General features: G+C 38.1%; 2 protein-coding genes across 2 annotated transcripts; one reads left to right on the plus strand and one right to left on the minus strand.

The window, feature by feature from the left end:
* The first annotated feature begins 564 nt into the window (after positions 1–564).
* On the plus strand, positions 565–8,464 carry p2rx3a (purinergic receptor P2X, ligand-gated ion channel, 3a). The gene is made up of 12 exons (XM_081382624.1): positions 565–815; positions 1,613–1,748; positions 1,837–1,908; positions 2,007–2,076; positions 2,214–2,322; positions 2,432–2,509; positions 3,158–3,299; positions 6,313–6,449; positions 6,527–6,620; positions 6,705–6,770; positions 6,863–6,940; positions 7,032–8,464. The coding sequence occupies exons 1-12, from the start codon at positions 682–684 to the stop codon at positions 7,146–7,148; spliced, it is 1,233 nt and encodes a 410-aa protein (XP_081238750.1). The 5' UTR covers positions 565–681; the 3' UTR covers positions 7,149–8,464.
* A 98-nt stretch (positions 8,465–8,562) lies between these two features.
* LOC308700476 (uncharacterized protein) lies at positions 8,563–16,629 on the minus strand (the record flags this gene model as incomplete). The annotated part of the gene is made up of 5 exons (XM_081382109.1): positions 8,563–8,763; positions 12,054–12,242; positions 12,356–12,893; positions 13,815–13,951; positions 15,865–16,629. The coding sequence occupies 5 exons, from the start codon at positions 16,627–16,629 to the stop codon at positions 8,563–8,565; spliced, it is 1,830 nt and encodes a 609-aa protein (XP_081238235.1).
* Positions 16,630–17,525: the final 896 nt, after the last annotated feature.

Below are 17,525 nucleotides of genomic sequence, written 5' to 3' on the forward strand. Positions count from 1 at the left end.
GCTTGTCTTTAAAGGTTTAAAAGTTATCGTTTCCCAATGGAGATTGACTCTTTCACTCTTTCGCATAATATCATAACAAGTTTTGAATAGTTGACTTGATGTCACAAGGGTGAACAGTTTTGAATTTTTAGAAATTTACTTTTTTACCAATATGATTGTAACTTTTTGGAGGCGAAATGAAAACAACAATAGTTTGTTAAAACAATATGTAAACAAGATATTGTGACTGTATGTGTGGTGAAAATGCCAAAGACAAAATGTAACAAACGCAGAGTCACACTGTGGAATACATTACATTTACAGTATGTGTGTGTAAAGAGCTTTCACAAATCAACTGATATAATTAGACGTAGTGATGTGTTTATATCTATTAAAGGTTTGGTTTGTAAAAAAAAAGTGAAACATTTCCCTAAAATAAAGCTGAGAAGAGAGGAGCAAATGAGCAGGCTATTAAGGAAATGTAGCCAAGGCCCCTTGGGGTCTGATGGAGGAGAGGCATGAACATGAAAAGGGGAGGGAAAATGTGGTCAAAAGTATTTTTTTCCACAATGCATCAAGTAAAATAAGATCCCTCATTCAGCAGACGCACAGAAGTGAGGAACACACTGGTTCGTCCTGCACTGTATCTCGAGACTTTCTTCAGCGTACACTTGTTAGCATTAAACTACACACTCTTCTACTATGGCTCCCAAACTGCCGCGCTTCTTCACTGATTTCTTCGTCTATGAAACAGCCAAATCAGTTGTGGTGAAGAGCTGGTCTGTTGGAGTCATCAACCGTTTCGTCCAGCTGTTGATCATTCTGTATTTTATCTGGTAAGCTTTAATTATGTCCTTGTTGCTAATATTAATTTAAACTCATTTTAAAGATTAGCGTGTTGGTGTAAGGGCTAGTAAATGGAGAAAAAATTAATTAGGCTTGAATGCAGTGATTGGATTGTACTTGATGGGATTAAAGAGCAGAAAATGTAATTAACCTTTGGAAATGTATATGTAAATGTTTTGAAATATGAAGGTTTGGGACTATTTAATTTAACTGCTGAAATGTATTGTTTCTGTTTTGTTGCGTAAGTGCGTAAATGGGAGTAAGTGCACCATTAGTTAGTTAATGATCTATCTATCTATCTATCTATCTATCTATCTATCTATCTATCTATCTATCTATCTATCTATCTATCTATCTATCTATCTATCTATCCATCTATCTATCTATCTATCTATCGATCATCTATCTATCTATCTATCTACCCATCTATCCATCCATCCATCCATCCATCCATCCATCCATCCATCCATCCATCCATCCATCCATCCATCCATCCATCCATCCATCCATCCATCCATCCATCCATCCATCCATCCATCCATCCATCCATTCATCCATCCATCCATCCATCCATCCATCCATACATACATACTGTACATACATCCATACATACATCCATACATTTATCTATCTATATAGCCTGTTTATTACCCATTTAGATGACTAACTAACTTTTTAGCCAGATAATAGTAAAAGTATATTATTTTTTTTAAATCATTGATCTTAATAGTGAACAGGTTCGATCACTTATTTTTTGTTATGTGTACGCGCGTGTTTGTGTTTTCAGTTGGGTGTTTCTGCATGAAAAAGGACATCAGCAACGGGACACTGGGATTGAGTCTGCGGTCATCACCAAAGTGAAGGGCTTGGGCAACCTCAATAACCGTGTGATGGACGTAGCAGACTATGTAGTTCCCTCACAGGTCAGCAAATGTACATTTCACAATTACGTTTTGCATCCCCCTTCTCTTCAAAGTCTTGGTCTGAGGTGAACTTTTCTGCATTTTTCAGGGTTCTTCATCGTTCTCTATCATCACCAACATGGTCATCACAGCCAATCAGATGCAAGGACGGTGCCCTGAGGTGACACCCAAACCTCAGCTGACTTTAAATATACTTCAAATATGCGACCTTATGTACTTACACACACTCTCTCTCTCTACTCTTCCCTTGTCTGTCAGACTGACAAAGAGTTTTCTTGCAAAACTGATGCTGACTGCAATAAGAATAATAGCTCAAATATAGGGAATGGTGAGTTTGTTCTCTTTCTAAGGCTGACATCACTTTCAGGTCTACTAATACTCATAGTTCTTCAGCGAGTAACTATGTAGGAGAGAAGCATCCTAATACTTTCTAGGTTGCTTGATACATCTCTCCTTTTTTTACAGGTATTTTAACAGGCACATGCTTGATCAACAATGTTACAAATAGTACAAATAGTACAAGATTCTGTGAAATCGAAGGCTGGTGCCCTGCAGAGGATGACAGCCTTTCTGGGTAAGAAAAAGTGCAACCTTTTGGACTTGTAATTTAAATATTGTACACAGTGTAAGCCAAAATAGGTAGTTTTAATGCTAGACACATTAATAAATCTGCTCACTCTCAGAACGCCAATGAAAGAGGTGGAGAACTTCACAATCTTCATCAAAAACAGCATTCGCTTCCCTCTGTTCGATGTCACTAGGTGAGTTTATTACCTTTGCACAAGGATTAAAAACTATACTGTTGCGAGAAGCCATTTCATTTAAAAATTTATTTTTAGAATTGAATCTCATTTTAAAAAGTTGCTGCCTTCATTTTTTTAAGTACAATCAACTTAGATGTATAAGTGATTTAAATTTAAATTTCATTAAACGGCTTAAAAATTGAGTTGAATATTGTATAGTTAACCTAAAAAAGTTTAAAACTGCTTAACTTCCCTTGACGAGTAAAAGTAATGTAAAAACATATGTTGTCATGACTTACTGGTCATATAATTTTTACAGTGTATGAATGTACCAAAATTGATTATTTTTCAAATGTGAAAAAAAAAATTACTGTGGGCCAAATGATAGACTTATGTTCAATGGCGTAAAAATAAAACAAACAATATGTTGACTGCACTGTTCATATTCAATGATTTATTCATCTGCCACCATAGTGTAATAAAGTTCAGTCACCTTGTGATTAATTTGATTAATGTCAATTATTCAATCAAAATGTTCATCAACAACCCTAAATTTCTTGACACCACTAATTAATAAAGTGCCCTTATGAAAGAAAGCCCAAATAATAACAATAGCCTAATATTGCTTCAGACTACTGATGTGCTGTTTATCTCTTACTTTCACAGGGGCAATTTCCCTTCAAGCATAAACAAGTCTTACATTCAGAACTGTAATTTTGACCCAGTGCGCGCGCCGTTCTGTCCGATCTTCAAAGTGGGAGATATCCTGAAAAAACTCAATCAAAGTTTGGACTACATTACTGAAAAGGTAGGTCAACTCAGCTTTGCCTTTCATCTCTTCCTATTTTCAATTTATCAGAGAGATCAATTTCATCTTTTTGACTTCTGCCAGTTTGTTACAGCAAAAGTTGATATGCCTCGTCTTGATCAACATGGTGCTACACACACCATGTCTGGTTTGTGAGTTGACTAAAGGCTAATTATTCCGAATGTAAAATTAAAATATACAATTTGGGACGCACAATTATTAAAAAAAACTGATATCGCGATATAACGAAATCGCGATATTGCGTATTTCCATTCGCAGAAGAGTCTTTGTTATAATATATATTGCTAGTACTGTGTTGGAGCCCCTCTTGCCTTCAGAGCTGCCTTAATTCTTCATGGCACAGATTCAACAAGGTGCTAGAAACATTCCTCAGAGACTTTGGTCGGATTTGCAGATTTGTCGGCTGCACATCTATGATGCGAATCTCCCGTTCCACCGCATCCCAAAGCTGCTCTATTGGATTCTGGTGACTGTGGAGGCCATTTGAGTTTAGTGAACTTACTGTCATGTTCAAGAAACCAATTTGAGATGATTTGATCTTTGTGACATGGTGCATTATCCTGCTGGAAGTAGCCATCAGAAGATGATACACTGTCATAAAGGGATGGACATCAGCAACAATACTCAGGTTGGCTGTGGCGTAAATGATGCTCAGTTGGTTCTAACAGACCCAAAGTGTGCCAAGAAAATATCCCTCACACCATTACACCACCAGCAGCCTGAACCATTGATACAAGGCAAGATGGATCCATGCTTTCAGTTTGTTTACGCCAAAATCTGACCCTATCATCTGAATGTCACAGACTCATCAGACTAAGCAACGTTTTTCATATCGGCTATTGCCCAATTTTCATTTCACATTTATTTGTATAGCGCTTTTCACAACACACATAGTTTCAAAGCAGCTTTGTAGAAAATTATTGAAATTATAACTTAAATTGTAGGCGTTCTTTAAGTAAATATTTTAAGTCTAAGGGTTTGGCTGACAAATAAAGTTTGGGAAACCCTGGTCTAGAGAAGAAGAGCCTCAGTTACAAAAGAACAGGGCTTATTTGAAAGCTCTTTAATTTAGTTCTCACTGGTAACAATTTGTGGGAAAGCTAAAGCTTGTTAAGGTGGAGATGAAGCAGACGGGACGGAGAGTGACTGTGTTATTTATTCAGACACTTCAAAATCAAAAATATATCACGAGAGCTTTTCAGCTGGAACTCAAACTTCTGCATACAACACTTTAGCGCGGCTTTCATGTTTTCTCGACTCACTGCGAAGTGCAAACACCTGTTAGTGTCATACATTCAGTTCCCCGCACTCGCTCTCCACCCAGCCGCTGCCGAACCATCCCCCTCTTCCGCACAATTATTATCAGAGAGCTCTCTAATTCAATTCTTACTAGTAACAATTATTTTTAAAGAGCTCTCTAATTTAATTGTTAATAGTTAGAATCGAATTAGAGAGCTCTCTAAATTCATTCTTACAAGTAAAAATGAAATTACGCCAAGTAACGCTTGGGAAAGTTTTAAGCTAAAACGGCTTGCCATAGTGCGGGTAAGCCTTTCCCTTCACCAGAAATCTAGTAGCCTAAACTTCCCCATGACTCAGGTTTGATGGTTGTTCCTTTAATTCATTGCTTCATTTATTTTCTTTCATTTAGCTTTCTCTCTGCCTTCTGCCTGCTTTCAGTGTGGCAAAGAACGGCTCAGCCTCGTCATTCTTCCTTTCTCCTTTCTCCAGCAACACCGTGAAATCTCTAAGCCCTTTATGGCAAACACTATTTTACTGTGTTGCTTTGGCCCCCTGAAGGAGAAAAAAAAGAAAATAAATGAAGCAATGAATTGGATAAAGGATAAAGGAACAACCATCAAACCTGAGCCATGGGGAAGTGTAGGCTATTAGATTTCTGGTGAAGGAAAAGGCTTACAGCTCCTGGTATTCCCAGGCGGTCTCCCATCCAAGTACTAACCAGGCCCGACCCTGCGTTTCCGAGATCGGGCGAGATCAGGGTGGTGTGGCCGTAAGTGAACAACACAGCCAAGAGCAAACTAAAGAAGGCACACTGGCTAAGTGTTTGTCTTTTTAAAAAATCGTTAAAAAAATATTCCCGCTTTAACTATAGTCAACTCAGTTTGCTGAGCGAGTATATCCCCTGATTTCACAGACAAGGCTTAAGCCTATTGTCCCAGACTAAAATTCATGTTTGAGCTGTTTTATCTGAAAGCAACTTGTACTAGCATATCTTAAAATATCTCAGTGCCATTGTTTTTTCTCAAGATGCCTTTTTCTAAGGCAGGTTTATAAAAAAGCTACTTAAATGTCTTAATTGAACTAAGGCCTAATCCTGGCTTAAAGGGATATTTCACCCAAAAATGAAAACTCTGTCATCATTTACTCTTCCTCATGTTGTTCCAAACCTGTATGAGTATCTTTCTTCTGTTGAACACAAAATAAGATATTTTGAAGAATGTTGGTAATCAAAAACAGTCGATGAGCCCCATTGACTTCCATAGTATTTTCTTTTCTTTCCAATGGCTACCGTCAACTGTTTGATTACCAACATTCTTTAAAAGATCTTCTTTTGTGTTCAACAGAAGAACGGAATTCATTCAGGTTTGAAACAACATAAGGATGAGTAAATGATCACAGAGTTTTCATTTTTGGGTGATCTGTATCTCTTTAATCTAAGCCCGGTCTGTTAAACCAGGCCTGTATCTTGCAATTCTGACTTTATTTCTTGCAATTCCGAGTTTTAACTCGTCGTTTCTGACTCTTTTCTCAGAATTGTGAAGTATAAATTCTTAAATTAATTTAATAAATTCCATACGCCTACTTATTTAGCCTTATAGTAGTCGTGTGTAACCTGCAAAAATACAGTCGGTGAAAAGACGGAGCTGGATTCTGTTTAATTCTGGCCTAGAGGGATGAATCTGCTTTAATGTGGAAACAGCTCATCACATGTAATGAAATTACTGCCTGTTTTTTTTTTTTTTTTTGTCAGGGAGGAGAGATTGGAATTAACATCAACTGGAAGTGTAATCTTGACTATGATGTGGAGAAGTGCAACCCCAATTACTTCTTCACACACCTAGATGCTGCTTTCAAGCACAGCAAAGCCTCTAAAGGATATAACTTCAGGTATAGCACGTGAACACACATGGCTATACTCGTGCACCGTTCCGGCTTTTCTGCATCAAGTTTTTTGTCTCTTCCAGGTTTGCTAAATACTATCAGTCCGAAGATGGGACTGAGTATCGAACGCTTCACAAAGCTTTTGCCATCCGCTTTGAAGTAATAGTGTCTGGCAATGTAGGTATTTTGTACAGCCGCCCTATACGCTATATAAAGCAGCGTTTGTGACACATATCGCTAACTTTGCGTATCTATTTGCAGGCGGGAAAGTTTAACGTTGTGCCATTTCTGATTACTTTGGTCGCAGCATTGACTTCAGTGGGATTGGTAAGATTATTGTGACGTGCAAAGATTAATACTGGCAACAACAACTACAACAACAAAAAACATACATATTTGACCGTTGTATATTTGTGCAGGCTACAGTGTTCTGTGACATCATCCTTCTCAACTTCCATAAAGGGGCCGACGAGTACAAAGCAAAGAAATTTGAAGAGGTGCCAGATTGTTTATCTGACTTGAGTTTGCTTATAAGTATGCAGAGGTAAAGTAGAGCGATGTCTTATCTTTCCATCCCCTTTGTGACAGGTATCAGGCATTGTGCAGGAGTCAAAGGGACCCCGCCAGGGCAGCCAGATGTCAATCAAAGTTTTGGGGAAGAACTCAAATGACTCTGGGACCTTTTCTATTGGACGACAGGAGTGAGTCACACGGCCCGAACAAACCCATGAGAATTTTAAATAATTATACTACTTATTTCTTGATTTTTTATTATTTGCAGTTTCTTCAAGTAATAGTATAAATACCTTAGTTTGTTTTAAGTCTGTGAAACTTTACGGCTGTTAATGAAAATTAATTAATGCAAACCATCAGAAAACACACATCTATACACTATAGGTCAAATGTCTGTAAATACCTGCTCATTCTTTATCCTTACAATTTTTTGCATTTTAGAATAATAATCAAGTCTAGACTTTCGAAATTATATGAAATAACACAAATGTAAGTATGTAAAAGTGTTAAACAATCAAAAATGTCTTTTTTCTTATCTTATATTTGAGCTTGAAGGAGTTTGAAGGAGTTTCCATGTGTGCTGGACACTTGTTGGCTGCTTTACAGTTTTTATCAACATATTATTTTCTAAATAAATTCACAATTTATATGTGTATTTTAAGCATTAACCCTTGTGCATCCTTTTAGATATTTTTTCTTTTTCATCTTTTTTTTTTGGATCATTGATACACGTTTATGCTGTTAGTGTGTATTTTTATTGGAATTTTACCATTTCACCCCTTTAATAAATCTATTTTACTCTAGGTACACAAAATAGTAACACTTAGGACCTTAAGAACAAAAATGACCCCATTGAAACCCATTAAAACTAAAAAATTTAATCCTAGGGCCATTTAACTATAAAATGATGCAGTCTTTGTTAATAGGCTTTCATTCTGTTGGCAAGGCTTCAAAATTAAAATGTTTACTATTTTTCAGCAGATGGTGCCATTTTCTCAGGTTTGGCCTATAAAGGAAATGCTCGCTTTATTCCTGTTTTCTGCTTTTGCTTGTTATAGAGTCAATTGCATAAATTATTCATAAAATTAAACCTCTATAACTTTTTGTTTCACTTCTTTAACTTTTGTTTTTACTTGACTGGTAGTCTACATTTACAAAGCAGCAGCAAATGAAATGACAAAAGAAAAGTAATTTTTTCATTAAGTAACAGATAGAAATGATGATATGTGAGTATATACACTATCCTTTCAGAAGCTAAAAGTGCATTCAGGATTCATGGATATTGTGTGTGTTTAGTGTGAAATACTAGTCTTAATCAGCTGGATTTTCATTCTGTTGACTTGGAGATTGTAAGTCATGTTAATCTTATAAAATGAATCACACAACATCTTTATACATTAATATGTGAAATAATTCTTATATTTTTATTACATTAAAAAATTAATTTAATGGCATATCAGTATAGCACTGGCATATCACAATCTCATTAAAATGATTTTTGTTTTCATAATAGATGTATTAATCATAATTGTCAGTTATTTGTGCTGTCTCGCCAGTCTTACAGTTTATGTGAACTGCAGGATTTCAGAGTCAGATGCAAAGGGATTTAAAATTTGTACTTTGCAGTTTTGCCTTTTAAAGACACAATCCACTTAGGGATTGAAGGCCGGGGAGAAGGCTCCTCTGGGCAATCATTATCATCATCTTCCTCATCGTCATCATCATCATTCTCTGGCAAGTAGCTGGGCGGTAAGATGATGACCTCCTCAGAGAATCGAACGTGTCGTTGAGTGTCTTCCATCCTCCTCTGAGAGACGAAAAGAAAGAATGACATGATGTATTTGTGGACAACATGATTACAATTGAAATTATATAATGTGTTTACAATGGATACATAAACTGAATCGCTTTTTGAAAAGACAAGCTGTTGCAGGCCTGTTCATGCTATGTTCTATAACTCAACTTAAAGGGATAGTTGACTTGTAAATGAAGATTCTGTCATCATCAATATACCCTCATCTCACTATAAACCTGTATGTCTTTCTTCTGTGAAACACTAAAGAGGAATTTCTGAAGATATCTTGGCCACTCTCTTCAAAATAATGATAATGAACGATGGCTTTGAGCTCTGAAATGACCATAAATGGATCATAAAAGTGGTCGATATGACTGTTCCGAGTCTTCGGAGGAAGTCTTCTTTCAATGAATTGGTTGATCCAAGTCATTCTGAATAATTTGACTTACTGACAGCAGTTAATAGCGGCAGATTTTCAGTGAATAACTTACATCTTTGCCGTGTTCCTCATGTAAAGCTATCATATTATATTTCAGAATATAGTGCCCAGTACAATTATTCACAATTCTTCCCCCTTTCATGTTCCACAGAAGAAAGAAACTCATACAGGTTTGGAACAACATGAGGGCAAGTAGGACATGACAATATATTCATGTTTATTTAAATGACGAATCTGGTTAACAAGAAAAACTCTTGCTTGTACACTAGTATATCATGCTGAGTTAAAAAGTAAAAAAAAAAACAGCATCAATCATCCTTGCTGAATAAATGTACTCATTTATTTTTTTAAATATTACTGCCCCCAAACCATTGAATGGTAATGTACATGCTTATTGATTGTAAGTCCTCATAGCAGTGTATTGCTGATGTTACACATTAATCAAAGTGTGACTTACAGAATCTGTCAAAATTTTTTTGCAGTGACTCACATCGTAGTAGCCTGTGTCACAAGACAAGCTAACAATTCAGCACCACCCAACAATTAATGGCTCTAAAACTACAACCATCTCGACATAACAACACATGTGCGTCTGTAGTCTGTAATAACAAACTATGTTCACACCCTAAACTTTAACCAGGAGTTAAACAATTCTTCTGTGTTTAATCAAAATTACACAATATTTTTTTTACTTTTTATTAAAAAGTATATTATTTTATTATATTTTAATGTGTTACTCATTTTCATAAAAATCAGGTTATATATCAGTTAAAGTTCCCCTATTACGTTTTTTTTTTTTTTTTGCCAAAGCAAATCCACTTTGCATGCACTTCCAAAGGATGAGGACTCTGGCTCGAATTGATACAGTAAGACCGATACTGTTTGTATCACTGTGTTTCAAGTGCTGAGGAAGATCCGGAGCTGAAATTCTGACGCAGCAACGTTTGGTTTCTAAAGCCGTAATCACAACAGACTGGGCCATCTGACCAATCAGAGCAGAGTAGACCAATCACAACAGACTGGGCCATCTGACCAATCAGGGCAGAGTAGACCAATCACAACAGACTGGGCCATCTGACCAATCAGAGCAGAGTAGACCAATCACAACAGACTGGGCCATCTGACCAATCAGAGCAGAGTAGACCAATCACAACAGACTGGGCCATCTGACCAATCAGAGCAGAGTAGACCAATCACAACAGACTGGGCCATCTGACCAATCAGAGCAGAGTAGACTTATCACAAAAGACTGGGCCATCTGACCAATCAGAGCAGAGTAGACTTATCACAAAAGACTGGGCCATCTGACCAATCAGAGCAGAGTAGACCAATCACAACAGACTTGTCCATCTGACCAATCAGAGCAGAGTAGACCAATCACAAAAGACTGGGCCATCTGACCAATCAGAGCAGAGTAGACCAATCACAAAAGACTGGGCCATCTGACCAATCAGAGCAGAGTAGACCAATCACAACAGACTGGGCCATCTGACCAATCAGAGCAGAGTAGACCAATCACAACAGACTGGACCATCTGACCAATCAGAGCAGAGTAGACCAATCACAACAGACTGGATCATCTGACCAATCAGAGCAGAGTAGACCAATCACAACAGACTGGGCCATCTGACCAATCAGAGCAGAGTAGACCAATCACAACAGACTGGATCATCTGACCAATGAGAGCAGAGTAGACCAAACACAACAGACTGGGTCATCTGACCAATCAGAGCAGAGTAGACCAATCACAACAGACTGGGCCATCTGACCAATCAGGGCAGAGTAGACCAATCACAACAGACTGGGCCATCTGACCAATCAGAGCAGAGTAGACCAATCACAACAGACTGGGCCATCTGACCAATCAGGGCAGAGTAGACCAATCACAACAGACTGGGCCATCTGACCAATCAGAGCAGAGTAGACCAATCACAACAGACTGGACCATCTGACCAATCAGAGCAGAGTAGACCAATCACAACAGACTGGACCATCTGACCAATCAGAGCAGAGTAGACCAATCACAACAGACTGGGCCATCTGACCAATCAAAGCAGAGTAGACCAATCACAACAGACTGGACCATCTGACCAATCAGAGCAAAGTAGACCAAACACAACAGACTGGGCCATCTGACCAATCAGAGCAGAGTAGACCAATCACAGCAGACTGGGCCATCTGACCAATCAGAGCAGAGTAGACCAATCACAACAGACTGGGCCATCTGACCAATCAAAGCAGAGTAGACCAATCAAAACAGACTGGACCATCTGACCAATCAGAGCAAAGTAGACCAAACACAACAGACTGGGCCATCTGACCAATCAGAGCAGAGTAGACCAATCACAGCAGACTGGGCCATCTGACCAATCATCAAAGCAGAGTAGACCAATCAAAACAGACTGGACCATCTGACCAATCAGAGCAAAGTAGACCAAACACAACAGACTGGGCCATCTGACCAATCAGAGCAGAGTAGACCAATCACAACAGACTGGACCATCTGACCAATCAGAGCAGAGTAGACCAATCACAACAGACTGGACCATCTGACCAATCAGAGCAGAGTAGACCAATCACAACAGACTGGATCATCTGACCAATCAGAGCAGAGTAGGCTCTCGGAAAGGAGGGGTTTAGGAGACTGAATCCTTTATTGAATTGTTTCAGACACTGTGAGAAAAGAGCTGATGCAGCAATGTATCTTATGAGAAAATTAAGTGTTTTTGAGCTTGGATGCATGTAAACCTTTTGAAGGAGACCTCCAAAACAAAATTAGGAACCTTTAAAATAGCATAATAGGGGCACTTTAAAACTGGTTTATATTAATGCATATTTTCTTCTGTCATGTAGTAAATCATACCTTTTTGACCATCAGCGAGTTGAGTGAAGACGTGGGTGAGTCTGAAGTCTCTGTGGCCATGAAAGAGCTGCTGTAGTCCTCGTCCTCCATGTCTTCTGTTGTGTGTTCAAATGGATCTGTCCTTTTTGTCCAATGCTCTCTTTTACGGCTCAGAGATCCATAGGATTTTATGGACGATCTGTCCATTGGCTGAGAGAAAAGAAGGAAAAGGAATAAGAAAGAATTAACATAATATTCTAACATGTTGCTAATTACTAGCAACCTAATATATCAATATTGTGTCTTAATGCTTATACTTTCACCTTAATGAATGAAAGGTCCAAGAGAGGTATGAAATCCTCCGTCCCACCTTGGTTGACTTGACTAGACATCAGTTGTGGATCGCTATGGTCAGTTGCCTTTGATTCGTTCGGATCAAGCTGGGAAAACTGTGATTGTTCGTTTGATTGCTCACTGTGGTGAGATTCATTGAGTTTCAGATTGGTGTTTTGTAACACGTTTGTAAACGGGTCAGAAGTTTGTAATGGATTTGTGGTGAGATCAGTAACATGTGATGAAGGAACACTCATCTGGGACGTCTCGGTTTGGTTGTAAACAGGTTTATCGGAGACAAAGCTCTCAGAGAGCGAAGGTTTAGTCATACCTAAATGGGAATCGGTTGTGTAATTTTGAGTCCATTTACTGTTCCGTTGTTCTTCACGTGATTGGTTGATATTAATTTGTGGCTCGTTTGATTGGTTCTGCGTGGTGCAGTTAACTGAGAGAAACTGAGCCCACTCCGTCCCGCTGAAGATCTCCTCCATTAAATTAGAAGTAGTGCCAAATGAGAAAAGACTGTCACTGAGAAGAAGGATGAAAGATATGTTGGTTCATTTGAAAGGCAAATACATCCAATGAAATCCATCTCAACCAGGATTTAATAGGTGCACCCTTACTCTGAATTACGGAAGCTTGTTTACGCCACTGAATAATAAATAAATAATAATAATTGCGACTTTTTATCTCAAAATTCTGACTTTTTTTCTCACAATTGCAAGATATGAAGTCAGAATTGTGACTTTTTTTCTCAGAATTGCGAGATATGAAGTCAGAATTGTGAAAAATAAAGTCGCAATTCTGAGAAATAAAGTCACAATTGCGAGATATAAAGTCGCAATTGCGAGATATAAAGTCACAATTCTGATAAATAAAGTCGCAATTAGGAGATATAAAGTCAGAATTGTGAGATATAAACTATTCTGAGGTAAAAAAAAAAAGTCCGTCTTTTTTTCCCTTAGAATTGGACTTTATATCTCACAATTGTGAGTTTATAAACTCGCAGTTATGTGTTATAAAGTCAGAATTGCGTGATATAAAGTCGCAATTGCGAGAAAAAAAGTCAGAATTCTGACTTTATAAGACGCAATTCTGACTTTATATCTCACAATTCTGACTTTATAACAAGCAATTGCGACTTTATTTCACGCAATTCTGACTTTATATCACGCAATTCTGAGAAATAAAGTCAGAATTGTGAGATGTAAACTCGCAATTGTGAGATAAAAAGTCGCAATTATCTTTTAAAATGTTTTATTTTGTGGTGGAAACAAGCTTCCATACTGAATAGATCACATATTTTCTTGTGTTTTCATAATTTTAGCCCTTACTGGGTCACACATTCTTTCTTGATGAGACAGGAGTTTTATAAGAAAAAGAAAGTGATTCATGGATCAGACCCGTGGAATGATAACTATGTCTGCTGCATATTTCGAATGTGTTTACCTCATGTAGCTTAGCGAAGCAGGGTCATCTTCATCCACTGCCCTGTTGATCGGCTCATGGTGGATACCTATAGTCTCAGTGTGTGCCGTAGGTGTGTTGTTCACATAGATGGGCCCCGATAACGACGAGAGATTACTCTGAAAATAAGCAGAAAGGACAAGTGTTTTAAATTAATTTTAGCTTGTGCTTGCCCACAAAACGTCTCTGCCATGACGTTGAATTGTTTGGGTGACTGATTACTGGAACATAGCAATGTGGTTATTAATTATTGTTTAATAATGCCATTTTAGGCATTTTGAGTGGTTCTTCGCACACTGTTGTGCAGTTGCTAAGACAATGTTGGATGGTAGTTAAGGCATTCCGTGTGGTTTTTAGCACATTGTAATTCAGTTGCTAGGTGGTTGCAAACAAGGGCCTAAAACTGACTTTTTGCCACACTTGCCAATGGCCAGTGACTTAAGAAAATGTACCAAAAGAAAGTTTACTGGCCAGGAAACAGGAAGTTATGATAACAAAATTTTAGATACCAGCGAAAAATTCACAATTCTCTATTGCAGTTCCGATACAACAGCTAAAACTACTAGCCTAATATAAATTTGAAACATTATTAAAGACAAGTAACAGGAATACAGTAAAAGTAGAGACACTGAATAAAGTAACCAAATGTAGAATAACAGTGGATAGTCTTCATTGCATAAATTAAACAGATTAATCATTATTAAAGAGCAGTGAATGATTTTTTCTTTGTCCTTTGTTGTTTGATTAATATAATAAAACAGATAGCAGCAGAAATATTAGGCTGCTGTCACTTTAAGATATAATACACTGATACAGGTACACATCTTCCATCTACTATTCATAGATGCTACTATACATTCACTTAAAGCTACACTGTGTAGGATTTTCTCCCATCTAGCAGTGAAATTGTTTATAACTACCAACCGAATATTACTTTCTAGCCCCTCCTATTCCGAGGGCGTTTTAACTCCTACGGTGGTCGTATTATTTCAAATCTGCCGGCAGTCGCGAGTAATCTCCCCCTCGCATTCGTCACGGTGCCACTGAGTGTAAAAACGCGAAAGGCGAAGCTTGAATTTCCAGGTATGTCCCTCTTTGTCAAATGTATTTTCTAGATGGAGGCGCAACATGGCTGCCGCCATTTGAGCGACTCGCTCGTATGTATTATAAATGGCAGATTCTACGCTTACGAGAATACTTGATTAGTTTGTATAAGTAATCACACATTAATGAGCACATATCATTTTGAAAGAACAAAGTGTTTTTTTGCTGAGAATCAACTTAAAAAATTACAGTGTAGCTTTAAGCTATAACCGACTATGTTTACTAGGATACTCTCCAAGGCCGATATTTTTGAATTTGTGCATTCAAGCGCAAGAAGGCATGAAAGAGAGCTCAATTCAGTATTTCTGCACTCCTCTGAGACGCAGCTTTTTGTGTGCGCTTCAGATGTGTGCACGCACAAAACTTCCCACACAGCGTGCAAGTAGCGAATTGAGTTTCATTTAGCGCCTTCTTACGCTTGAATATTTAAATTGCCAAGGCTTAAACTGTTTTGACGATGCAACACTGGCCCGTCAACTGTCCTGGGCGTCGTTCACGTTTGTTTACTAAGTTCTCACAACTTTGCATTGCCAGCCAACTGGCGATTGACACAGTTTTGTTGCTAAGGCATTCTGAGTGTTTTTAGCACACTGTTATGCAGTTGCTAGGTGGTTGCTATACTTGACTCAGTTTCATCATTTTCAGAACATTTCAGTATCCAAACAGACTGTACCGGTCATACTACCGGTTGGACGCTCACGCTTAGTGTGTTTCTATGTTTTGTTTTTCCAAATCTTTTAACTAAAAATGAAAACGAAAGTATCCCAACAACAGTCGTGAATTCTAAATTAGGCTAGTTTAATAACTTAGCAAGTTTGCAGTGTTTGGTTCAGTGTAGTAGCCTAATATTGCAAGCTCCACTAATAGACAAAGAACTAGTGCAAAACTGGCTTTGACAGTATTAAACCAAGCGGACACAAATACTCACTTGTACTTCATTCTGCGCTAGTCTTTCTCCATCATCTCTTTGTCTGGTCATTGTGTTTCTGTGTCTCTCTCTCCATCTCTCTTTCACATTCTGAGCCCACCTTTTAGCTTCCCCCCACTTCTTCCTACTTGTCTTTGTCGTTTTTCCTGATTGCTCGTGAGGTCTGACGCCTTCAATTTTCTCATTCACAGCAACCCAGCTCCATGTGCCACTTTGACCCTTGACCTCTGGTTTTTCCACCACTGAAGATGACGATGTCAGTGTTGGAGCTAAAAGGTCAGGGGGGTTTTGTAAGGATTCTGTTTTGTAAAACGGTGGCACATTTGAGCTGGTGTTCCCTTCCCTTCCCTTCTCTGGCCTGGGCATTTGATCGTCTCCGACCCAGGAAGTGACATCATCGGTCCTCTCTGACGTAAAACGCTTGTGTTCCCCCCAAATTAATGGTGGCCGTTTTGGTTTAGTAGAGAATCCCGAGTTGTGTTTACAGATCCTTTTGACGGGTTGCTTAGGAGTCAATGGACCCCCAAAATGAGAAGACTGTTGAGTCTTATTCCAAACTGAGGTGCTTCCATCTCGCTCTTTACTTTTGGAAGAAAATCCAAACGGATAAACTGTTGTTTTAGATGAATCCTCCACTGTTTCATACAGACTACATGTTTGCATATCAGCATGTGAGCTACTGTTGGTCTCAGCGTTTAGCTGTAATTTCTGAAGCATAGATTCCAGTAAGGCTTGAGTGTCTGAAACAGGGTTCAGCTCCTCCATTGGGCTCTATGTTACCACATGCACACACATGAGTAGAGTCAACTAGATGTACACAATAAAGCAGACTCACTTTAGATGCTCAACTTTCACCCATGCTGGACAATTCCACAGATCCTTCATTTATATCCTCATGTTAGTCCATACAAGTATTTATTTCCGTCCGTCCGTCATTCAGCTCCTCTTGTTTTTCATCCCTCCTGTTAGCTCTCTGAATCTTTTCTTGATTTCTGAAATCTTACAAAAGGAAGTGTTATGAAGACAGAAAGAGAGGAAAGAGGCGTGTCCAACACCCAGATGGACAGGTAAGACGAGTGTGTCAGGATGAAACATTTAGTATTTTTGTCACTCCCTTTGACCAGCCGCTGAATGACGGAGACACTGTATCTTAAACCCTTGAGAACATTTTTATGTCTTAATATGAAGTCACTGCTACAGCAAGTGGAGCGATTTCATTTAATTGGTCACCTCTTTTCTTTTAAGCAGCCAACATACTGCAGTTCTCTAATGCAAAATCACTGGTTTTATTATAACACTAAATGTAATAATGGTATTTAGCTGGATTGCTGTAGATTTATATTACTATAAAGTGAAATACAATAAATTATATGGTTACAATGCAAGAACTATGGTAAAGTAAATCAAAACTAGGCTATAAGAAATTAATGATGTAGAATAACGCAACATGTTGATTTAAATACTTCAATGATAGATTAACAAGTGGGTCAAACTAAATTTTGCTGAGGGAAAAAAAGAAAATATGCCTCAAACTAAAATACGTTGTTAACTTCCACTAAAACGCACACTATAGATCAGGCTCAAAATGCAATAGTCAATGTTCACTATGCAGTATGTGCCTTAACATATAATAGACCTAACTAAGGTCAGTTTTTCTTGTG

This window comes from Scardinius erythrophthalmus, assembly GCF_964197995.2.
Source record: "Scardinius erythrophthalmus genome assembly, chromosome: 13".
In the NCBI taxonomy this organism is placed as follows: Eukaryota; Metazoa; Chordata; class Actinopteri; order Cypriniformes; family Leuciscidae; genus Scardinius; species Scardinius erythrophthalmus.

Coding starts and splice junctions, on each gene's coding strand:
- p2rx3a (XM_081382624.1), top strand. CDS start 682: ATGGCTCCCAAACTGCCGCGCTTCTTCACTGATTTCTTCGTCTATGAA. Junction 816..1,612: donor ATCATTCTGTATTTTATCTG/GTAAGCTTTAAT, acceptor TTGTGTTTTCAG/TTGGGTGTTTCTGCATGAAA. Junction 1,909..2,006: donor TGCAAGGACGGTGCCCTGAG/GTGACACCCAAA, acceptor CTTGTCTGTCAG/ACTGACAAAGAGTTTTCTTG.